This window comes from Tamandua tetradactyla, chromosome 15 (genome assembly GCF_023851605.1).
Source record: "Tamandua tetradactyla isolate mTamTet1 chromosome 15, mTamTet1.pri, whole genome shotgun sequence".
Taxonomy (NCBI): Eukaryota; Metazoa; Chordata; class Mammalia; order Pilosa; family Myrmecophagidae; genus Tamandua; species Tamandua tetradactyla.
The window spans coordinates 19185871-19207525 of NC_135341.1; the positions used below are offsets into that span (position 1 = coordinate 19185871).

The window sequence follows — 21655 nt, forward strand, 5'->3', positions numbered from 1 at the left end:
GTGCAGTAAGCATAATATAACATCACAGGATTCTTTTAAAAGGAAAAATGAGAACTAAAGATAAGTATTGCTAACACCCTCATAATAATAATAGTTATTATTTATTAGGGCCTGATGCCACCAATTTCATGGACACAGAAAGGCCAATTAACTTGCCCAAGATCACAGCTAGTAAATGAAGATCTGGAAAGCCATATAACTCTAAAGCCCATGTTCTTAACCACTATTTTATTGAAGTTTTTTGTAAACTGTAAGTGTCATATAAAGGTGGTTGTACTATTATTGTCTATGGGGAAGGCAAGGAAAACACAAATATCTTTGCTAAAGTTCAGTGAACACTGTAAAACAGCAGGACACTAAAATCAGCTCTGCATGCTTAAAGACTACAAGAGGAGAAGTCAAACCAGAGTTTCTTGGTTCATTCATTCATTCAACAGCATTCTTGGCACAGTGCTGGACCTTAAAGAAAATTAATAGTAGTAGTATTAGTAGTAGAGTTTTATGAAAGGAGAGTTTTGACATAAATAGACAAGGAAAAAAGATTCTGCAAATGAAGGTAGTATACTGATTTTTTTTTTTCTGGAAAGGGGACAAAGAAAGAGTGAGTTATTCAGCAAACAACAGATATATTTCAAGGAACCAAGCAAGAAATAGTTGTTTTTTCCACCATTTAAAAATTGTACCACTAGCACGATGCCTTGTACAAGTGGGCATGCGGTAAGTGTTTGTTGCATGTATGCAGGCATTAATGAATGAATTGAACTGTTCTTGGAGACGTGAAGGCCATCGGTGTAATAGTAAACCAAAAGGGCAATGTTTTATCCATTGTCCAATTACTCAACAGATTTATATCGGTCACATAGTACCGCTGGGTGCTGCTGATACGGATGGCCGCCTGAGGTCTGGGGATGAATTAATCTGTGTGGATGGAACACCAGTAATTGGAAAATCACACCAGCTTGTGGTCCAGCTGATGCAACAAGCCGCCAAGCAAGGCCACGTCAACCTCACAGTGCGGCGTAAAGCAGTGTTTGCAGGTATGTTTTTCATTCATTCCTTCAGACAGCCCTTTGTCATTTTATGCGCAGAAAAGGCCCTCTTCCTCTCTCTGCCTCCTCAAGTATCTGTTTTAACAAATGTTCGCAAATGTGATCAAGCTCAAACTTTCCGATGGTTTGCTTCTCTCAAACTCTGTAAAACCCCTGTCATTCAAAAGTGCTGTAAGGTGTCACTCATGCATATTCAGCAAAGGCTTCTAGAAGGCGACAAGTTGAAACATATTTTACCTCCATTTCAACCATAATTAATCATCCTCTGGTTTGAGGATAATTCTCAACAAAAGACATTATTATGAAAGTCGCAAGAGCTGTAGCTTCAAATTAGAAGAATATTCATGTTCATGCTGTGATTTTTTTTTTACTCTGTGCTGACTATCCTTCATGTTAAAGTGAGATTTTCATTTCTCTGCAAGAAAGTTACAGAGCTGCCCAGCTTCAGGTCATCTTTGATTCCTTCCTCCTCCCTTTAATCCACAGACTTCTCTAGTTCTCAAAGTATGACATATCCTCTAAGGCCCAGCTCAAACTAATCTTCTTTGTGAAGCCTCTGAAATTCCCTCCTCCTACCACCCTCAGACTTTAACATTCCCTCCTTGCCATTATTGTGACTCGTGACTTACCTGTATATCAGAATCTACCATTTTGAGATGGGTAATTGTGTGTCTGTCCTTTCCAGTGGTTTACCAGCTTCTCAAAAGCACACACCTTGATGGTTCATCTTTGCAGCCCCCATGTCAAAGCACTCAAGACAGATGTAGAAAATGTAGAAGAAACAGATCCTAGAAAATGTAGAAGAGACAGAATCAACATATCATTTGAATTACTGAAGAAGTATGACATGAAATATTATTAATTCTCTATGACATTAATATTAATTAAACATATTTAGAGAAAATTCATTGGCACCCTTGTTTAAAAAAACTAGTATTACTTAGATTCAAATCGTATATAATTAATTTCAGAATTAAGTTATCAGATTGGGTATGAGAGTCTACCCTTCTGTACTCATAGAAAACAATTTTAATCAATCATGGATTATGTTTGTAGAGCTGATTTTTAGTCTCAAAATCTTTATTAATGTCATATTCCAGGCATCAAGTAACAATTAATTTGAATAGACTTTTTAGATAAGATAAAAACTGTTGGACTTCCCTGGCCCAAATGAATATAATAGGGCAATGTGATTTTTGTTTGTTTCAGATTTATTTTAAATCTTACGTATTTGGGGTACTTGGCTTTGTATGAGAGGCATGCTAAATCTGTGAAGGGAGAAGCTCTCAGGAATAAATACAATCTTATTCAAAACCCATTTTGTTTTTGGCATGAAACCATAAGTCAATTTCAGCTCCTATTGTTTAGGAGTGCTCATTGTCACCTAACGGCAATAAAACTGGGATGATGACTTAATTCTGAAGAAGGCTCATGCGTTCACATGTGTGATCAGAATAGAAACTGACATCTGGAAGTAAGGAAGAGAAACCAAGTATATGTCTGACCAGTGGTGACATCATGAGTCCTATAATACTGCAGCCTTCATGGTACAGGCAACTTGCAGTCTCTTCCCTGATGGAAAAAGCAAAAGAAAAGTTGTTGGGAAATCCAGGCAAAAATGTGACTTGAGGGTAATGACAATATGACTGTGCAGCTAAGGTCCTAACTTCCAAGCAAAGGGGCGGTCATCATTGATGTGGCCCACAACTACACTTAAAGTGTTTCTTTGATTTGTGCAGCAGAAAGTATTTCAGAGTGGGCTTCTCTTCCTGCAGAGTGGAATCTGAGGGTGGATACTGACAGGCAGCATGCTGTAAATTATACCGTATTTGCGAGTCCTTTTTATGCTTACATGGGATCCGTGTCAGTGGATACTGAACAGTAGGTACCTATGAAGGAAAAGTGGGTTGAAATCCCTGTATCTCAGTTCTGTGAAGCCAGACGCCCTGTTATCGCCATTCATCTTTTGACTTCTTGTATGTTACCGAGGTGAAGGAAGGCCGAAGGGGTGGAAGGGCGCGTTTTTGTGTGAAGTTAGGTAATTCAGAGGTGAATCCCTCTGTTGCAGCCCCCAAAACAGACAATGAGGTGCCCTCGCCAGCCTCATCTCATCACAGTAGCAACCAGCCAGCTTCCCTGACGGAAGAGAAACGCACCCCGCAGGGAAGCCAGAATTCCTTGAACACCGTGAGCTCCGGCAGCGGCAGCACCAGCGGGATCGGCAGCGGCGGCGGCAGGGGCAGCGGCGTGGTGAGCGCGGTGGTGCAGCCCTACGACGTGGAGATCCGGCGCGGGGAGAACGAGGGCTTCGGCTTCGTCATCGTGTCCTCAGTGAGCAGGCCTGAGGCGGGCACAACTTTTGGTAAGTGCTGACAATTATTTTCCCCAGTGTTCCACGTGATGCCGGGGGCGGGGGTTCTGTTGCAAGTGAAAGATGGCCAAAACCTCCTTAACAGAAATGCTGTTGCTTTTTGCTTCAGGTAATTGAAATCGTGATTAGGGATGGAGTTTATTTGGTAGTTTTTCCCCCCTTTTGGAGGTTTTTTTTTTAAACCCTTCAACTTCCATTCTGAATGTTTTTACACAACATAGCTTTCACACATATATGAAATCGGTGTGAAATTTGCAAAGAAACCCTTTGACAGTGAAAAATGTCAAATTTTTGCCGGAGAGTGACTTTTTTTAAAAAAAGTGGATATTTATTTATTAGAAAACTATAAAAAAGAAGCTTGATGGCTACAGGAGAATATAAGTAGCTCATAAAGACTTTCCACATCATATAGTCTGGCTTTCTCTCTCTATTGGTCTCAGTAAAACACCAGGTACCTTCTCACTGCCAATTCCAGCAGGCACTTTTTTTTTTTAACTTTTTATTCTGAAATAATTTCAGACTTATGGGAAAATTGCAAAAGTATAACAGAAACAATACATAGAACTTTAAGTAACCCCTGCCCCGATACTAGGTCTACCACCTGTTAGCATTTTGCCAAATTTAGTATCATTCTGTCCAGAGAATGACTTTTGAAAGTCCTGAGTAGAGTTTTGTTGATAGCAGTTGCCCCAGAAGGGCCAAGAATTTTTTAAAGGAGCAGATAGTTATAAAAATGGCTTGATAAAACAGAGGTGTAACTAGTAAGTAGTGAAAATATTCATGAAATGCCCTTCCTACCTTATCTTTATCATTTCTCTGCTTTATCCCTGCTGATTTTTTTTCCCATTTTAAGTACTGTTATGAACTCTTGTTTGGTTAAGAATCTAGTTAAAATCTGAATTACGAACCATTTACTTGCTGCCCTTGAATTCGGGTAAGAGTGATTTTCTTACCTCCTCCAAATGTTGGAGTTTCCACAGAGTATGGGAAACACAGTTGTCACTTTCTCAGAAGGTTTAATTAACAAAGAAGACATATAGGAACCTAGATGATTCCAGAAACTGGCAATCTATGAATCTGTTTCCCATTAACATGGATTATTGATGGATAAATCCCCCCCCAAAGATCCACCTTCCTGATTAGATAAAAAGTCATTTGTTAGCTCCCAAGCACATCAGTGAGTTAATGTGAAATATGAGAGGGCAAGGCCTGCACAGACTTTAAAATTTACCTCAGTTCTATCCCAAAATTACTTACCCACATGAAGTCTGATGACCAGTGAAGGGCCCCAGTTGGAAAGCTAGGGTCAGTGAGGTGCAGCAGCTATTTAGCATTCTGATCCAGTAGAACTAACTTAACCTCTATTTAGTCCATGTGAAGTTGCTTCCTGCTAAAGCTATTTACCCCTAAGGTTTGTTAATTAGAAGACAGTGAGTCAGCTGGGTCTGTGCATGTGTGGCTGCAGTAACAAATGCCCGTTACTAACAGTGCTTTTGTGAACTACATTAATAAAGATATTTAATAATATCAAAGCATGTCATGGATGGATGACCTGACCTCAAGGCAAGGTTGTATGTGTGTGCATGTTTGTATGTATGTATATATGTGCACTTTAAATTCATTTTTCTAGACTTTTTGTGCTGAATTTAAAAACAAAGAGAAAGTGCGGGGACAAAGAAATCCCAAGATATTTTTTTCAGGTCTACAACTTGACGGTTCCCATGCATCCTGTGATATTCTCAGGATTTCAGAATTCTCAGTTTTTCTTTCTAGGGAAAAGTAGCCACTATGTCAAGTGACAAGCTGTGAGTTGTATAATGGATATTGAATGTCTTCACTCACAATTTGGTCTTTGATTGTTTTCCTTTGGCTCTTACAATGAACAAATTAAACTTCCTAATGCTTTGCATGAGATTTCTGTTCTGAGCTATTCAGAGCTTGCCTCATACCTGCTGTTTTATGCCTTCCTCATGGAACATGACAACATGTCATTGGAGATGGGCTAAACTTAATCAAGACCTGAACTTGAGTATGGAAGCTTTCCACTGCAGCTGCCTATTGGATTCCAATAGACTGTTTACTTCATTTTTCTTCTTTAACCTTGGCATTATATCCAGTGACACCAGTTTTCAGGCAAATTTGCTGAAATTCAAAGGGATTATAGTGCATTTTTCCCACACGTTTTATATTTATTCCATCTTATGGTCCAGTTATGATGGAAGAGCCTACTCAGTCTCTGTGTCTCCCAAATCAGTTTTGTTGTCCGTTTGAAAAGGTGGCTCAACTGCATAACTATTTTCAGAGTCTCCAGAAAGATGTCTCAAGATAGGCAAATATGCATCAGAAACTTGAGACTCAGTTAGCTAGAAACCCCATGTCGGGCTTCAGAACCAGTTTCCCACCTCTCTCTAGAAGTTAGCAGTGCTCTTGAGTGCAGTGTAGAGCACTTGGAAGTGCATGATAAATCTTCCTATTCAAATGGACTTTTCCTGGTTTTTAATATTGTAGATGTCAAGTAACTGAGAATGAGGAAGGAAAAAGGATGAGGAATTATTTGAACCTAGTTTTTGATCAATGTACTAAGCCTGAGTAGGTACCAGCTTTTCATATTCCTTTAAGGGGATTTTTGTGGGGAAAGAGGATGCTTTCAGAGCTAATGAACAGTTAGGCCCTACTCTGAAAGCACACGAAATAGGCTGAATGAGCAAAGGTCATAAAAGGAAAGAAAGGTAGCAAGCAGGGTTGGGTGCTGTCTTGACTCATCTCTTATAATTATGCCTTTTTTTGTTGTTGTTTTTTTTTGTCTAAAACTGTCATCATTGTGGAGGGAAAGCAGAAAGCCTAAGTGTCCATTAGGTGTTTTCAGATTGAATTTTTGGTGCTAGCAGACCCTTATGCCTCACCAGACACCTAGTGATTATTTTTTTCTAAATGGAGAAAGAACAAAACATTGGCAGAAGCTTGAACAACAGCTGGCAAAAATGAAGTGACATGAACACAGAATGAGTAAAAGCATCCATCTCAGCTCTTGGTTTCACATTTGCAGTCCCAAAATAAGCCAACAGCAAGTTATTTTTGGACTCTTGAGAGTCATTGAAGTTGCTGAATATCCTGAATTTTGTAATTGATTTAAGGAGGGAAGCTGGGGTTTTCCCCTACTTTTGAATTAGGAAAGGACTGCAGCAGTGAGCTATACTTGCAGGGCAGTACCTTCTTAACGCAGACACCCTGATTATTGCCAATGTTTTGACCATCGGTGCACAGCTTTCCTTTAATAACATTTGCTTAATGCTTTAATTAATTAACACTTAACCTTCTCTTTCCCTTTTCAACCCTTTTTCTCCTCCCCGCACTATATTCCCACGTAACTTAAAAAAAATTTAAACTCACTACCAAAGCAGGCAATGCATGTGTGGCTATGCCTCACAAAATAGGTCGGATTATTGAGGGGAGCCCTGCTGACCGCTGTGGCAAGCTGAAAGTAGGAGACCGGATCTTGGCAGTAAATGGATGTTCCATCACCAACAAATCCCACTCAGACATTGTCAACCTAATCAAGGAAGCGGGAAACACAGTTACCCTCCGCATCATTCCTGGGGATGGTAAAGTATACCTATTATCTATCTATCTACCTATCTATCCATCTATCCATCTATCTATCTATCTTGCACACTCTCTCTCTCATTAGTGTATTCATGTAATTGAATATTGCTGACTTAGAGGTAGGCACATCCCTAACTGAAGGAACCCGTCAAACATGAGCTATTGTTACTAAACCACACCTTGCCTTTTGACTTAATCCTTTGTGTGACACTGTCTTGCTGCAGGTATAAAATTTCATAAAATCTTCGACTTTCCCCAGTTTGTTTTCTTTTGGTACCTTTGTCTTTAAAACCATATAATAGTTTTAATATAGGCACTAAAGATTTCCTGATATCCTATCTGGAGCTCATTATGACTTTTTATTTTAAACAGTCACTGAAATGAATTGAACTACGCAAAACCTACATAATGGCAAGGCACAGCCAATGCTGTGTTTGTTTCAGAATAAGTGAACGTGTCAAAGTTTTTAATTCAATAGGAGAGTCTTAGTGTTTATGCCTAATCGATTTGTCCCTAATTTTGGGATGTGTATGAAGAAAAAATTAAATCTCTATAATTTTGATAGGCTATATTTACATTAAGTTAGGTCTTTTCTGTTGCTTGATCATTTGGTTGGTTGATTGTTTGGCTGGTTAAGGTCAAATCTTTAGTTCCTTTATACCAGTGCTTCTCAATGAGGGACTGAATCTGTCCCACAGGGGACATTTGGCAGTATTTGGAAATGGGTGCTATTGTCATCTAGTGGGTAGAGGGCAGGGACACATCAAATACCCTATAGTCCACAGGACAGCCCCCTCCCACAGAAAATTACCTGGCACAAATATCAACACTCATTTTGTTATTCATATTTAATAAAAATGTATTTGATACACTAATATTAATAAGGGTAGAGTCTGTAGAGAATTAAGTCCAGAATATTGACTAAGTAGGTTTTGCTGTTGGAAAGAAAATGATACTTGTCCCAAAATATTTTAATGCCTTTTTAAAATTCTTTCCATAAATACTATAAATTAAAATATATCTTCTAAAAATCAATGAGCATCTCTCAAGAGAAAAATATGATTTATGAAGATAGTGTGATAAATGTTCCATGATATAGATCTGTAGAATTAGAAAATCAGAGCTTTTACCTGACAGTATTTCACCAAACGCATATTTTAAATGTACTTAAGGTTGGAAAGCAAGTCTTATGGTTGAAAATTTGCATGATGTATTTCATACCCTTCAGAGACTGTAAATCCAAAACTGAACAATAAATATTTACAAATTATTGGTTCCAAGTATGGACAACTTTCTCTGAACCAAAAATATCCCATACCAAATGTGGAGAAAAAAATAGCTCCTTGAATGATGGTCTGCTTCACTCTGCTTCAGATGCATGGTTAGTAATTTACCATCTGGGCTGGAGTCCATTCCACCAATTCACTACTCTGAAATGCTATTACAATTTAGGAAAGTGATCACAAGATGATAGAACTTAGGCTCCTAATGGAAAGGATAAAGGAAGCCAGAGAAGTAAAGTGACATATAGTTAAGAGAGCCAAATGTAGTTAATAAATTTAGACACATTTTTCTACATGCCATGGAGAGATTGCAAAAGACTAATCCAAAACAACTGGGCACAGGGATTCATTTGCTGGATCTGGTCAGACTTAATATAGGAATGGTAACAACCCCCACTCCCTCACCCTGCCCCAGGGAAAGGAAGGAAGGAAAGAAAGCATTCCTTGAGGGAAGAGTTTAGCTAAAGAGTTTGAAATCAAGAAAGACAAACACAAAGGAGTGATTTACAATATGGTGCACATAGTATGTTTTCATTCAATTTAATAAAGTACAATTGAAGCTATCTTTGGAAAACCTGAACACCAAGGAATATAATACAAGAGGTCATCCAGCAACAGTTGACCAAAAAAGGGGCACTTTTTAAACATCAGTATTTAAAAAAAAGCACAATTCAGATAGACATGTTATGTTTTACCTTGGTCAGAAGAAACAAACATTTAAAGGCAGTGCATTTGTTCTGCTGAGGATGTGATTTCATTTCAAGATATTTCAAGAGTGGGTTGCTATGATAATAAAACTCATCATCAGTTACTTTGTTAAGTCTGAGGCCAGGGAAAGGGAATCACGCCTGGCAAAGGGTGAAGCTGTGATGCTCATCTCTTAAAAGGGGCCAGAAATTGCCTGCCATCTTGGAAATTAGAGTTATGGGGGGTGGGGTGGGGCAGGGAGAGGCAGATTTCTGAAGAGACGCTGAAGCAGTCCCAGAGGATTTTGCAAATACCTAGAAGTCAGCAAGTGGCCGTTATAGTGTGATGTAGAGAAAATATTGCCAGATTCACTTCCTCTTGGTGAAAGGAGGGTGGACATTGTAGCTCGTCTGTGCTCTCCCCTTGATTAGGAAGCCTCTGGTTCCCGTCATATCTTTCACTCTAAAACTTACCTCACCAACTATCTCAAAACCCAGCTTGTTTCATGATACTAATGAAGAAGCTGAAGTTCTTAACTTCACAGCGATTTCTGAGCTCTTAGAAATGCGTCTTGTCTAAGATACTGTTCTCAGGAACCCTGGGAGGTGCTTTAAGCAGATGTCCACTTACTTTATGCACACTCTGAATCCCCTTCTTCATCAAGCCCATGCTGCCTAATTCTTTTTCTTGTCACTAGTCGTCTTACTCTTTCTCCAGTGTCATTTAACTGCCCTGACTCCATTTCCACCATTCCTTGCTCACCTCTCTTATCTCTGCCATGCTCCCCCAGCAAAAGCTCCGAAACATGTCTCCCCTTTATTTGGCCTAAAAGTGTTGTCAGAAGGCCTGCCTTCACAGGTCCTGGACTGCCAAGAGCAAGGGAACCCTTCCCATCTCTGCTTTTACAATCTCTGGGACAAAGATGAGGGGGGAGCAGAATCTTTTCTTCTCTGAGACAGAGCAAAGGGTTACTACATATATAACAGCAGCCTCAAAAGACCCAGATAAGCGTGACAGTATTGAACCTGCACTGGAAATTTGTCAAGTCAAACCACACATGCCTCATACACTTGCATTTTATGGAAATCCCCAGGAAGTCAGGTTGAGAGTGAGACTTTAATCAGACCAGGCAGACCCTAACCCAGTCAGGCTAACATAGACCCATCAAGTTGAATCAAATTAAAATAATGAAAATATTTATGAGCTTAAAAATATATTACTTAAATTATGGCCTTAAATTTGTACTTCAGAGCACTCAGATTCAAAGTGTTTGCTTATAAAAGAGATAGGGCTTGGCAACACAGATATTGCTGTTTCCACAGCAAAGGCATGGAACAGTGTAAGTTTAAATCCATTGATAGAAGGTGCTGTGGCTACAATAGCTAGCTTATATTCAGACCCAAGGATCAGGGTTACCACAAGACATGTCTTAAAAGTCTCCCAAAACTTTTCACATATTATTTCTTTCAAATATTTCTTATATAAGTGGTTGTACATTAAAATATTTATGAAAGTAATGATTGTATCCTTTGCTAATTTGCTTGGCTTTGTAATGTGGATCCCATAAAGTAGGCTGAGGATGTTAACATGAGAACAAGGTTAGAATTGTGATTGCTTGTCACAGAGCTATATTGACACCCAAGATAATTGCTCCTGATGTCAGCATCACCACCATCATGCCTTCAGAGCTGGGATGTGCTCTTCTTGATATACGATTGCTAAGGAAAGTGTAGTAATATATCCATTTTGATTTCTCTGGGAGAGCTAAAATAGGTATAAACACTGTTTAGAAAATATGTAGGGTAGTTTCTGGAATTATGGTAAAAATACCCAGTGTATCCATCTTTTTTAGAGTTTTAAAAATCAGGTGAAACCCATGAGGGCAACGGTGGCTCAGTGGCAGAGTTCTCGCCTTCTGTCCTTCTGTGCCAGAGACCCAGGTTCGATTCCCAGTACTGCCCATGCAAAAAAAAATCAGTTGAAACTCCATTTAATATTGCTGCTGGAAGGCCAGGGTGCTTGTATTCTTGTTTCATTTCAGGTCCTCATTTTATATTTTTTCTATTATGTTGGGCAAATTTTGCTTTAAGATTGAACTATAAATTTGTGATAATCGTTTTCATCTCTACATTTAAAAGGCTAGAGAGCTTTGTAGCAGATGCAATCTTGACTTATTCCACATGAAGACTTAAAAGTTCATTTAAGTAAGTCTGGCTTTACTGGTAGTATAAAAGTCTCCTGAACATCTAGGTTGTGCTAAAAATTATTTTGCTGCTCTGAGAATGACCCATGCAATCAGAGAAGGGAATTTTGTATTTTAATTAATCTATGATACTGTGCTTAATGAAGTTGACAGTTCTATGCAATGTAATAAAACCATTGCTTACTTTAAAGGAATGTACCAATTAGGTATGATTTCCATGATACTGATACATAATTCTCATGTAAACAGTAAAAGACTAAAAGTTGATTGTGGAAACTGTAGAGTCTGGCTGTTGGTTTAATTCCTAGCACCTCTACCTGCTCTCTTGGTCATGTTACTTACCTTTTTTAAGCCTTAGTGTTCCCCATCTGTAAGATGAGGATAATAATTGCACCTATTTCATTGTGTTGTAAGAATTAAATGAAAATACATACGGTCATGCACTTAGTACAGTGTTTGGCATATTTTAAATGTTCAGTAACTGGTAGTGATTCATAAACCAGGGAAAACAATGAAAGGAGAGCTCAAGTAGACATGGCCATATTAAATGTTAATAAAAGTGCTTGAAGTTAAGCTTCAACCCCTAAAAGATTTGCATAGAAATCTCAATGGAAAAAAATAACAAAATGGGGAAAATTGATAAAGGAATATATTTCTCTTTGTACAGAGTGATTATCTATTATATCTCATCTAATCATGTAAGCAGTAGAAATATAAAAATGTTTAAGCATGGGATGTGATCTCCCTGGAAAACTCTGGCTACCAAAAGTGCCCAAGAACTCTAAAGGGAAACTTCTGTACAATTCAATAATTATGGTCACTTTTTTCTTTCTGGTATCCTGATTATGATTACCCCATGGCCCAAGCACTCTTGTGATTTCCTAGAGAGTCTCCATAAAATTAATTATGATGAAAATATGCAGATGAAGTTCACTTAAAGGACCCATACATGTGCTTGTGAAAGCTGTGACAAACCATATTGACAGGCTGTACAGCCTATTTGTACAGTGGCGTGCACTTTATGAAATACCATTTATATTTATTACTTTGATTTTGCAGTTAACTGCCCTTGAATGGGAGTGATATGAAGGAGTTAGTGTCTTTCCAAAGGCTCTGAAAAAAACATTTTCTAGTTTCAACATTATAATGACAATCATAAAAGATGCACTAATAGTTTGCTTTTAATGTTGTAATGACAGTAATAAATATATGCAACCAATAAAAAATGTGCTAATCATTTGTTGAGCCATTTTTATGTGCCAGGCACTATCTCAGATACTTTCTTCTCAGGAAATTTTTGCACCCAGTCTTAGATCTGTCTGTTATCCCCAGTGTGCAGATGAAGAAACTGAAACCCGGAAAGTTTAACTTTGCTTAATTCTTTACCAGAAACTTGCAGAGCCTGGGATGCAGAGCTCGATAGCCAGATAGCCAGACTCAGAATCTGACCTGTAACCACTAAGCTAAACTGTCCTTCAATAAGCGTGAGAAACACGCTTATTCCCCATTTGGAGGGTCACAAGACATATTGGCATATTAATGGCTCCGAGAAGTCCCACGGGAAAAACAGAGCACAGACATATAAAAACAGTTACCTTTGTTTCATGCATCATTTCCTAAACTTAATTGACTATCAGTTCCTTTTCACCGTAGAATCAGTAGAAACATTCGATAAGACAGATTGTGGGAAAACTGTCCTAAAGCATATCTAGGATTCGCTTAACTCATTTGGTCGAGTTACATTGAAAAAATAAAATGTTGAGCCTTAGCTGTAAGAATAATGGGTTTTATGGCTGGAATATAAACTCTTAAATCCTATTTCAATCTTCTGATTTTACAGAGAGTTTAAGTAATGTCCACAAGTTCCTACAGTAAAAACTAAAAAATAGCAGAAGTAGCAAGGTGGTAGTAGCAGTAAACATGTATTGGGTGCTAACCTTGTGCTAGGCACTGTACTAAACATTTCATATCCTTTTACCTGTGAAAGGGAAATTATCATCTTCATCCTCTTTTCTCAAATGAGGAATATAATATACACAATAATGAGTGAGGTGAGGAGGTCTGAATCTCTAGCTCATGTTTTTAACTACTGTGTATAATGGAATTAAAATAGCAGGAAGCCAGACCCAAGCTAAGTAATATCCTGAGGAAATAAAAATGCAAGATAGGCCACAAATAGTTGAATTTAAAGGCAGTCTTTTGTACCAGGACTCCAGTGGGGAGAGATGCATTCCAGGCCTCCTAGTTAAGAAAACTTAACATATTTTCCCATTTAAATTTTCTTATATAAGATGGGTAGACACAGGTATTCAGCAAATGTTGGAGGGGCAACTTTGAGCTATAGGGCTTCTGGAAACTTCTAGATTTCATGGTACGCTATGAATCAGATAGATATTTATAGGCTACTCTGAGAACCTAACCACCATGTTTAGCATTTCTTGGTTAGAAAATTTATATCACATTTGAAAATATTCAAAGTATGACTTGCTCATAGTTTATTGCCACATGCCTTGATCTTTTTTCTTTAATATTTATATTGAGAAATAGCCACACACATACAGTCCAACCATATTATAAAGTCAGTGGCTCATAGTATCATCACATAGGTGTGTATTCTCCACCATGGTCATTTTTAGAACATTTGCATCACTCCAGAAAAAGAAATACAAAGAAAAAAAAGAACTCATACATCCTGTATCCCTTGCCCCTCCCTCTCATTGATCCATGGTATTTCAATCTATCCAATTTTTACACTTTATTGCCCCCTATTATTTTTTATCCTTTTGTTTTTTTTCACTCATAGAAGTGAAAAAATCCTGGATAAAAGGAACATCAGACACAAGGGTTTCACAATCATGTGGTCCTGCTGTAAAATCTATATAGTTACACAGTCGTCTTCAAGAATCATGCCTTCATCTTAATATAGAGATAATAAAAGAACTCATTACAGTTCTATAGAAATGATTACATTTTAATATATGCATCTTGGTGTTCAGTTTATAGACACACGCATGGGGTATTTTCCAATTCTGGATCTCCAGATTTCTGGAGATTAATGAAGTTGCTTATGAATGTGGTTAGTGGGGAAGAAAGTCAATTTACATAAGAATATAATCATATTCATTACATTAGGGTGGCTTCATGATTTATACAACTTATATTTACAAACTCTGGTTCCAACTAATGCAAGTTCTATTAATCTTTCATGAGCAATACTAGACGAGATGTCAGGAATTTCCCATTTTTTAGTTGTGCCTTGTTAAAAGCCATGGGGAAGAAAGTGGATATTATGCGTGTGTGTATTTAACAAGATGTTAGCACACTTCCTATTTTAATATTCACACAAGGAAATCAAGCAGACTCACTAAATTTTTTTCATAAATTACAGGAAATGTTAGCAAAGAGATTTATTATCAGCCTGTAAAACTCTGGTGAGGTGCAGCGTTTTGATGCGACTGCCATTTTAAAGTGATGGGAGGAGTGAGAGACACCCACCTGAGTGACACTTTTAGAGAAGCATTCTCTTTCACCAACTCACTGCTTCATCTGCAGGGATGTCTGGTTGGGAGAAGGTAATGGAGGTATCTGTGGGCCACATCAGAGACGATCTCAGAAGGGTTCTTTAAATTCCTAATTGCTTAGAATTTCGAGTCAGAACAGCTTGAAATAGTTGCGGAGGTGCCACACCTGTCACTGAGCTTTGAGGTGTGCTCTCTGGGGCTTCCACGTCCTTGTGCTCTGTCTCACTCTGCAGAGTCATCAAATGCTACCTTGCTGACGAATGCTGAGAAGATTGCCACCATCACCACTACACACACCCCTGCTCAGCAAGGGGCGCAGGAGACAAGGTCAGGCAGGACTGGGGTTTCTTTTCTTAGTTTAAAGTGGGGTGGGGGGTGGGGGCGGGAGGGAAATAGTGCCTCCTGGCATGACTAGGCTTATTCCTGATTGTTTCCCCATTTCCCCATGGGTTGTACTTTACATTTCTTTCTCTCGCTTTGGCAGGAGTACCACCAAAGCAAAGCAGGAATCTCAGTTTGAGTTCAAAGCACCCCAGGCTACACAGGTGAGGCCTACTCTTTTTCTCCTCTGTTTGCTTTGCACATTTCCTTCCAACTCTCTAAAGCTGTTTTTACCAGATCTACTTTTTTCCCTTCTAGGATAGCTTATTGTTATTTTTTTTAATTGAGAAAACTACACACATACGTTCTATACGTGGTGTACAATCGATGGCTCACAGTATCATCACATAGTTGTGTATTCATTACCATGATCATTTTTTAGAACATTTGCATCGCTCCAGAAAAAGAAAAACCCATACATACCATACCCCTTACCTCTCCCTTTTATTGACCACTAGTATGTCCAGCTACCCAATTTATTTTACCCTTTGTCCCCCCATCATTTTTTTTTTAATTTTTATCCATATTGTTTACTCATCTGCCCATACCCTGGATATAAGGAGCTACCAAATCTATTTTGAATGACACTGTCAATTGAAATAAATAACCTTTGTAAGGTGATTTGCCAGGTATGTACTCACATTTGGCTGTCTAGGAAATGTTAGTTTATTTTACTATCTTTGAAAAAATAATCCTAAATATCCTTTTGGGGGGTGCGAGGGGCAGAAAGGGGAGGGAGAAACCAAAAGGAAAAGCTATAGTCATCAAAAGGATTGGCATTCAGAGAGAGAACAGAACAGCTAATGTCTACTCATAGTGTTCTTACACTTATATATGCCAAGAAAATGTCTTTTTGATAAGGTATGTTTCAGACTTTTGAATTGCAAGTGAGACCCATAAAGCTAAGTGCATGTCCCTCAGGATTGCAATTGGGGACCACTCCAAAAAATAGCAGGTGAAACAAATTTGGGAAACATTAGGTAATGCAAAGTTAATAGGTTACTTTTTCTGGCCTTCTCAGAACTTTTAAAGTCCGTTGGTGTTTCTGGCGGGGCACTGTGTGTGGAGGAGGTCTGTTGGCATCGTAATGGTGGGCACTATACTGGCATTCATCAGGCATGAGGCACTGGGTGCATTTAATATATTTGATTGCATTTAATATTTTTATTTGTTTACTAAAGTTTCATTGAATTTAATATTTTTAAACAGGAGCAAGATTTTTACACTGTGGAACTGGAAAGAGGAGCCAAAGGATTTGGCTTTAGCCTTCGAGGGGGCCGAGAGTATAACATGGACCTCTATGTTCTGCGCTTAGCAGAAGACGGTCCTGCAGAGAGGTGTGGAAAGATGAGGGTAAGTAGGGAGTCTGGAGTAGGGGGCAAATAAGTCATCTACAGTGACTTTTTTTTTCCCTTGGCAGTAGTAACATATAATGCAAAATTTGCCATTCTAACCATTTTTAGGTGTGCATTCCAGTATTTTATCTGAAAATGCACAGTTTTAAATGTGCATTTTCAGGTAAGTTCCATCAACAAGAATTTTTCATGACCTCTAACATGAGCCCTATACCCGTTAAGCAATAATTCCCCATTGCTCCTGGTCCTGGTAACATGCAGTAGAATATAATTCAACCATAAAAAAGAATGAAGTACTGATAAATGCTACGGTCTGAATGAGCCAAGAAATCACTATGCTAAGCAAGAAAAGCCAGACATTGAAGTATAAATACTGTAGGATTCTACAATAAGCAAATTCAGAGACAGAAAGTAGGTTACAGGTTACCAGGATCCACATCTTCATAAACCCTTTTTATTTCCCTTTTTTTTTTAATAATAGCTATCCTCGTAGAAATGAGGTAGTATCTAATTGTGATTTTGATTTGCATTCCCCTAATGATGTTGAGCATCTTCATATACTTACTGGCCATTTATATATGCGTTTTAGAGAAACGTCTGTTCAAGTCTTTTGCCTGTTTTAAATGGAATTGTTTGTCTTTTCATTGTTTTCAGTGACTTCTTGATATATATGATTAGACCCTTTATGTTCACAAGAATTACATTGTTTTATAGCTTTCTAGATCCTCTGAGCACATGACGCTGACCCTCACATGTCTGTCTCCACTAAAGCATTTAGTTGTAGTCCTACAGTTAGATGAGTCCTTCCAATACTTTGAGGTTAAATGAAGGATTAAAATCACTTATGAACATGTTGGCATGGCTGGCTACATTCTGAATACCATTTCCCTGGTTCTTGTGCTGAATCTCGTGAGGTAGCACATCAACTCACAGGAATTGTTGTGTTCCCCAGGATGTTCAGAAGGCAGGAGAGCCATATGGCCGTGTGGGTGCTGGGTAGGGAGCTCCGTTCTTTCTCCAGTCAGTCATCAGGTGTCCTACCCTAGCCTTAGGGAGAGTGCCTCTCTGCCTCAGCAAAGTCATGCTACAGAGCGTGAATACTCAAGATTGTTCTGTAGCAGTCAAAGCTGAGAAACGTAAATGCACAAATACCCAAAGTCCACTCGGCTTTCCATTTGGATGTCTAATATCTGTCACTATGTATGAATGTTTCTCTCTCCTGGGCAAATTAGATATTAAGGAGGAAAAGATCATCTCATGAAAGATAGGTCACATAAATTCAGACAGCGGCCATAGCCTGCAAAAAATTAAAAGAAATCAAGGCATTGGGATCAGGAAAGGAAAAAAAGCAAAAGAAGTTGGGCCTGAGAGGAAAGAGGGGGAAAAAAGTAACCAATAGCATGAGGAACTAAAGCATTTATGTACTTAAAGCACAATCATAATTTTTAGGTTTTTTCAGGCTGAATTTTTTTTTAACTGGTTTGGTTTTTTTTTTTGAACTGAGAAAGTAGACTGAATACAATTTTTGAAAAATTAGACAGTGAAAAATGATATATAGTAAAAATATAATTTCCATGGTCAGAGAGTGTAGTATACTGGTTTCTTATATATATATATACTTCCTCAAATAATTTGTGCATATACCATTGAAGGTATACGGTGGCATATATTCTTCATTTAAATTTCAAACATGTGGGATATGCTTTCCTTTCCATTTAATCACTTTAAGAAATTATTGATGGAATGAAATACCATATCGTAATCTTTTGCATAATGCAATATAGTCTACAAGACACATTTACTTGTGTTACCCAGTTTGATTCCTACAGGTTGGTAGGCATAGGGGGGTTGTTATCACCCCCTAATTCAGAAGAGAAAGTACACTCCAGGAGATCAGGGGACTTGAGCAAGATCACTTAGCTAAGAGGTGATAGGATTCAGATTCAAGGCTTTAGACACCAATGCCAGTGCTTTTCCTCTCTTGCCTTCTAGAATAAAATCTTCATGGGAGCAGGGATCAGGCCTGTCTTGTTTAATGCTTTACCTCCCCTGCCTAGAATAGTGGCTGACACATAGTGAATGCTGCAGTCAGTATGTCTGCTGGGGTCCCCGTCTCATCTGAGGGCTCACCTGTGGAAGGATTCACTTCTAAGCTTACTCACATGGTTATTGCAGGACTCAGTTCCTCCCTGGCTGTTGGCTGGAGGCTGCCCTCCATTCTTTACCATGGGCCTCCATAGGACAGTTCACAGAATAGCATCTGGCTTCTATCAGTACAAAGAAATGAGAGAGCCACAGAGGCGAAGCACGGCAGAAGCCAATATCATTTGTAACTGAACCTCTGAACTGACATCCCATCATGGTTGCCTTATTCCGTTTGTTAGAAACAGGTCACAGTTCCAACCCCCCTTCAGAGAGAGGGGATTAAACAAGGGCATGAATACAAGAAAGTGGGAATCGTTGGAGGTCATTTTAGAAGTTACTTACCACATCCTCCTTCCCTCAACAATTAATATTCCCTTTTACTGCTTTAATTTTTTCTCCCTAGCTTTATAACTATCTAGCATAGATGTATTTTTCTAATTTTCTTTTAATTGTCTTTCCCCATTAATATGTACTCTCCATAACGGCAAGGAATTTTGTGTTTTCTTACTTCCTAAGCAATTGAAGATTTTCTTGAATATAATAGGTGCTCAATAAACATTTGACAACTCAATAAATGCAAGAATTTTTAATGGTAAAGGACCTCAGTAACTGGTGGAAATCCTTTGTGACCTTCTCACTTTGTTCTTTCTTGCTTTGGTAGATTGGTGATGAAATCTTAGAGATCAATGGAGAGACCACCAAAAATATGAAGCATTCTCGAGCAATAGAGCTGATTAAGAACGGTGGTCGCAGAGTGCGTCTGTTTCTGAAGCGGGGAGACGGCTCGGTACCAGAATATGGTGGGTCAAACTATGAAAACATTCCTTCCTTCCCTGGCATGACTCCATGAATTTGTCTTCAGAACTGCAACAGGAAATTCTTTTTGTTTCCCCTATTCACCAGTGTCTTACCAGCCTTCCCACCATGTGATTATTTGCCTCGCTTGTTCTGAAATCTCTACACATTTCATCCTTTTGCTTGCTTACGTGGACTGGGGCATGGCCTAAGACAAGATCTTTAGAGCCCCCTTACTGATAATCAGAACATTTTGTCTAGTCCGACCAAGAGCGAAGGAATGTTTGTTTGAACTGTGCCAAACTGTTTCTCAGATACAATTGTTAGCACAAAATGACTATACTCCTTTTAAGAAGCAGGAAAGCAGGTTTCCTGGGTGATATGTTGAGGCACAATTTTTGTTTCTTTTTTGATTACTTGATGTCTTTATTTAAGAGACGTGCAATTTTGAGATGATCTGGGGGCTTCACTCACCTCCTTTATGTTCTATATACAACTCCTCTCTGTCCCCTCCAACTTGTCCCTCACCCCAGACCAGACCACGTGAGCCCTCTACTATGAATAAAAAACTGTTGATATATTAGCCATATGTTTTTAAATGATAAAGGGTGAAATAGATTCCCAGTGCACATCATGAGGGAAACATGTTTCTATACCTTTCCTTTGAGGAAAGCCAGGTTATACATAGAGTTCCTTTGTCATATCTGTAGACATGATTTGAATAGGTGGCAATGATCTTTACATAGCTTAGTATCCTAGTGGGAAAATGTTGTATATTATAATAATCATGTCCTATTTATTTGAGATTCTTGTTTAAAATTAAGGAAAAAAAAAAGTATGCCCTAGATGTAGGGCTTTTTTTCCCCAACCAAAGGTCTACAAAAGTTTCTATAGAAACTGTGATTGAATGGTCCCTATATACGTTGGTCCCCTTTATTAGGGATTTATCTGTCATCACCCTCTTTTCTGAAAGTCACTCTGCACAATTCCCAGTTGCATTTTTGGACTCGATGAGATGCTTCATTCTGAAGCAACTCAAGGAATAGTTGAGCTCCTCTGAAGGGCAGCTTTCCCAGGTGTTGGACATGCATACAGGTGCAAAATGCAAGGAGTCTAAGGTGAGGGGCTGGTATCAGGTGAGGCCCCTTTAGACATGGCCAACCACACTGGAAGTATTTTGTCAACACTAAGATGCGATGACTTTGCACTGTACTAAACTTCTGACCGTTAGGTGTATGGATGCCACTGAAACTGTGTAACATTGTCTCCCTTTTCTGTCTTCCCTATGCTTCTGTGGATGTAATATTTCATTTGAGAGTCATCGTCCGTAACCTGTGTACCTTCTCAAAACCTGTGTCTGTTGCACTGAGGATGAAAATCCAACGCTATACAAATGTTCTTTGGGCTAAAAATAAAGATCATTTAAATATATGGTTTTCCAAGAAGGGTTGAACACACCAGGGTTGTGCTGCTGTAAAGTTTCCATGTATCATTTGGACTAAATCTCTCTAATTCTATTGATTAGAGTCACAAATGGGTTATAATATGTTAAGTTCCAATATTTTTCTTGATTGGAACCTGCTTCTCTGTGAGGCTATTTTTGTAATGAGTTTTTTGTACTTAATTTAATTGCTGCGGTCTTGGGGTGGGGGAGGGAGGGAACTTTGTTCTTTTGTTGTTTACTGTTAATGCTCTCTTATGCCAGCCTGTCATTGTTCCAGGTGTTTGAAAAAGAAAAAAAAACAAAGGATGCATCCATTGTCTGGGTTCTTGAGTCACTTTATGGCTGTTTAAAAAACGTCACTGTTCTGATTGCAGTCTCTGCAGCCTTATTGAGTGTTGCCTTAGACTGATTGGACAAATAAACTCTCTTTGCCCTATGTTAACAAATGCAGATTATTTTTTCTTTCCTCTTTGTTATAGGGAATCTAAACGTTCAACTTTTTCTCTTTCTCTCTTTCTCTTTCTCTCTGACTGTTCTTGGTGCTGGGCCCTCCCTTCCACAGCGATGATACCTCCTAATATCGCTGCATGTATGAGAAATGAAAAGCTCGGGGAGGCTTGCTTCTACCTTATGGGCCATAATCAAACTACGGTTTGTAGCTCAATCAATACTAGGTGTTTCTGTGCTGTGGCCTAATTTCCTCATTGCTTCTGCTTAGCTCTATTTTGATATGTTTGGCAATTCATTCTGAGCACCCTGCGTTCTTTGAATTGTAAGTACACTGCTGACCCTGTCAAAGTCTTGCTCTCCCTTGTCTT

General features: G+C 38.7%; 1 protein-coding gene across 7 annotated transcripts in view; it reads left to right on the forward strand.

Moving 5' to 3' along the window:
- MAGI1 (membrane associated guanylate kinase, WW and PDZ domain containing 1) overlaps positions 1–21655 on the forward strand; it is a 708398-nt gene that overhangs the window by 682672 nt on the left and 4071 nt on the right. For 4 of the 7 annotated variants that reach the window (XM_077128768.1, XM_077128771.1, XM_077128770.1 and 1 more), the window contains 7 exons: positions 845–1037; positions 3118–3411; positions 6819–7022; positions 14951–15044; positions 15202–15262; positions 16308–16451; positions 19260–19398. In XM_077128768.1, coding sequence (XP_076984883.1) covers positions 845–1037; positions 3118–3411; positions 6819–7022; positions 14951–15044; positions 15202–15262; positions 16308–16451; positions 19260–19398 — 1129 coding nt within the window. Of the gene's footprint in view, positions 1–844; positions 1038–3117; positions 3412–6818; positions 7023–14950; positions 15045–15201; positions 15263–16307; positions 16452–19259; positions 19399–21399; positions 21489–21655 lie in introns of all 7 variants that reach the window. The other 3 variants (XM_077128773.1, XM_077128769.1, XM_077128772.1) reach the window with 3 other exon arrangements.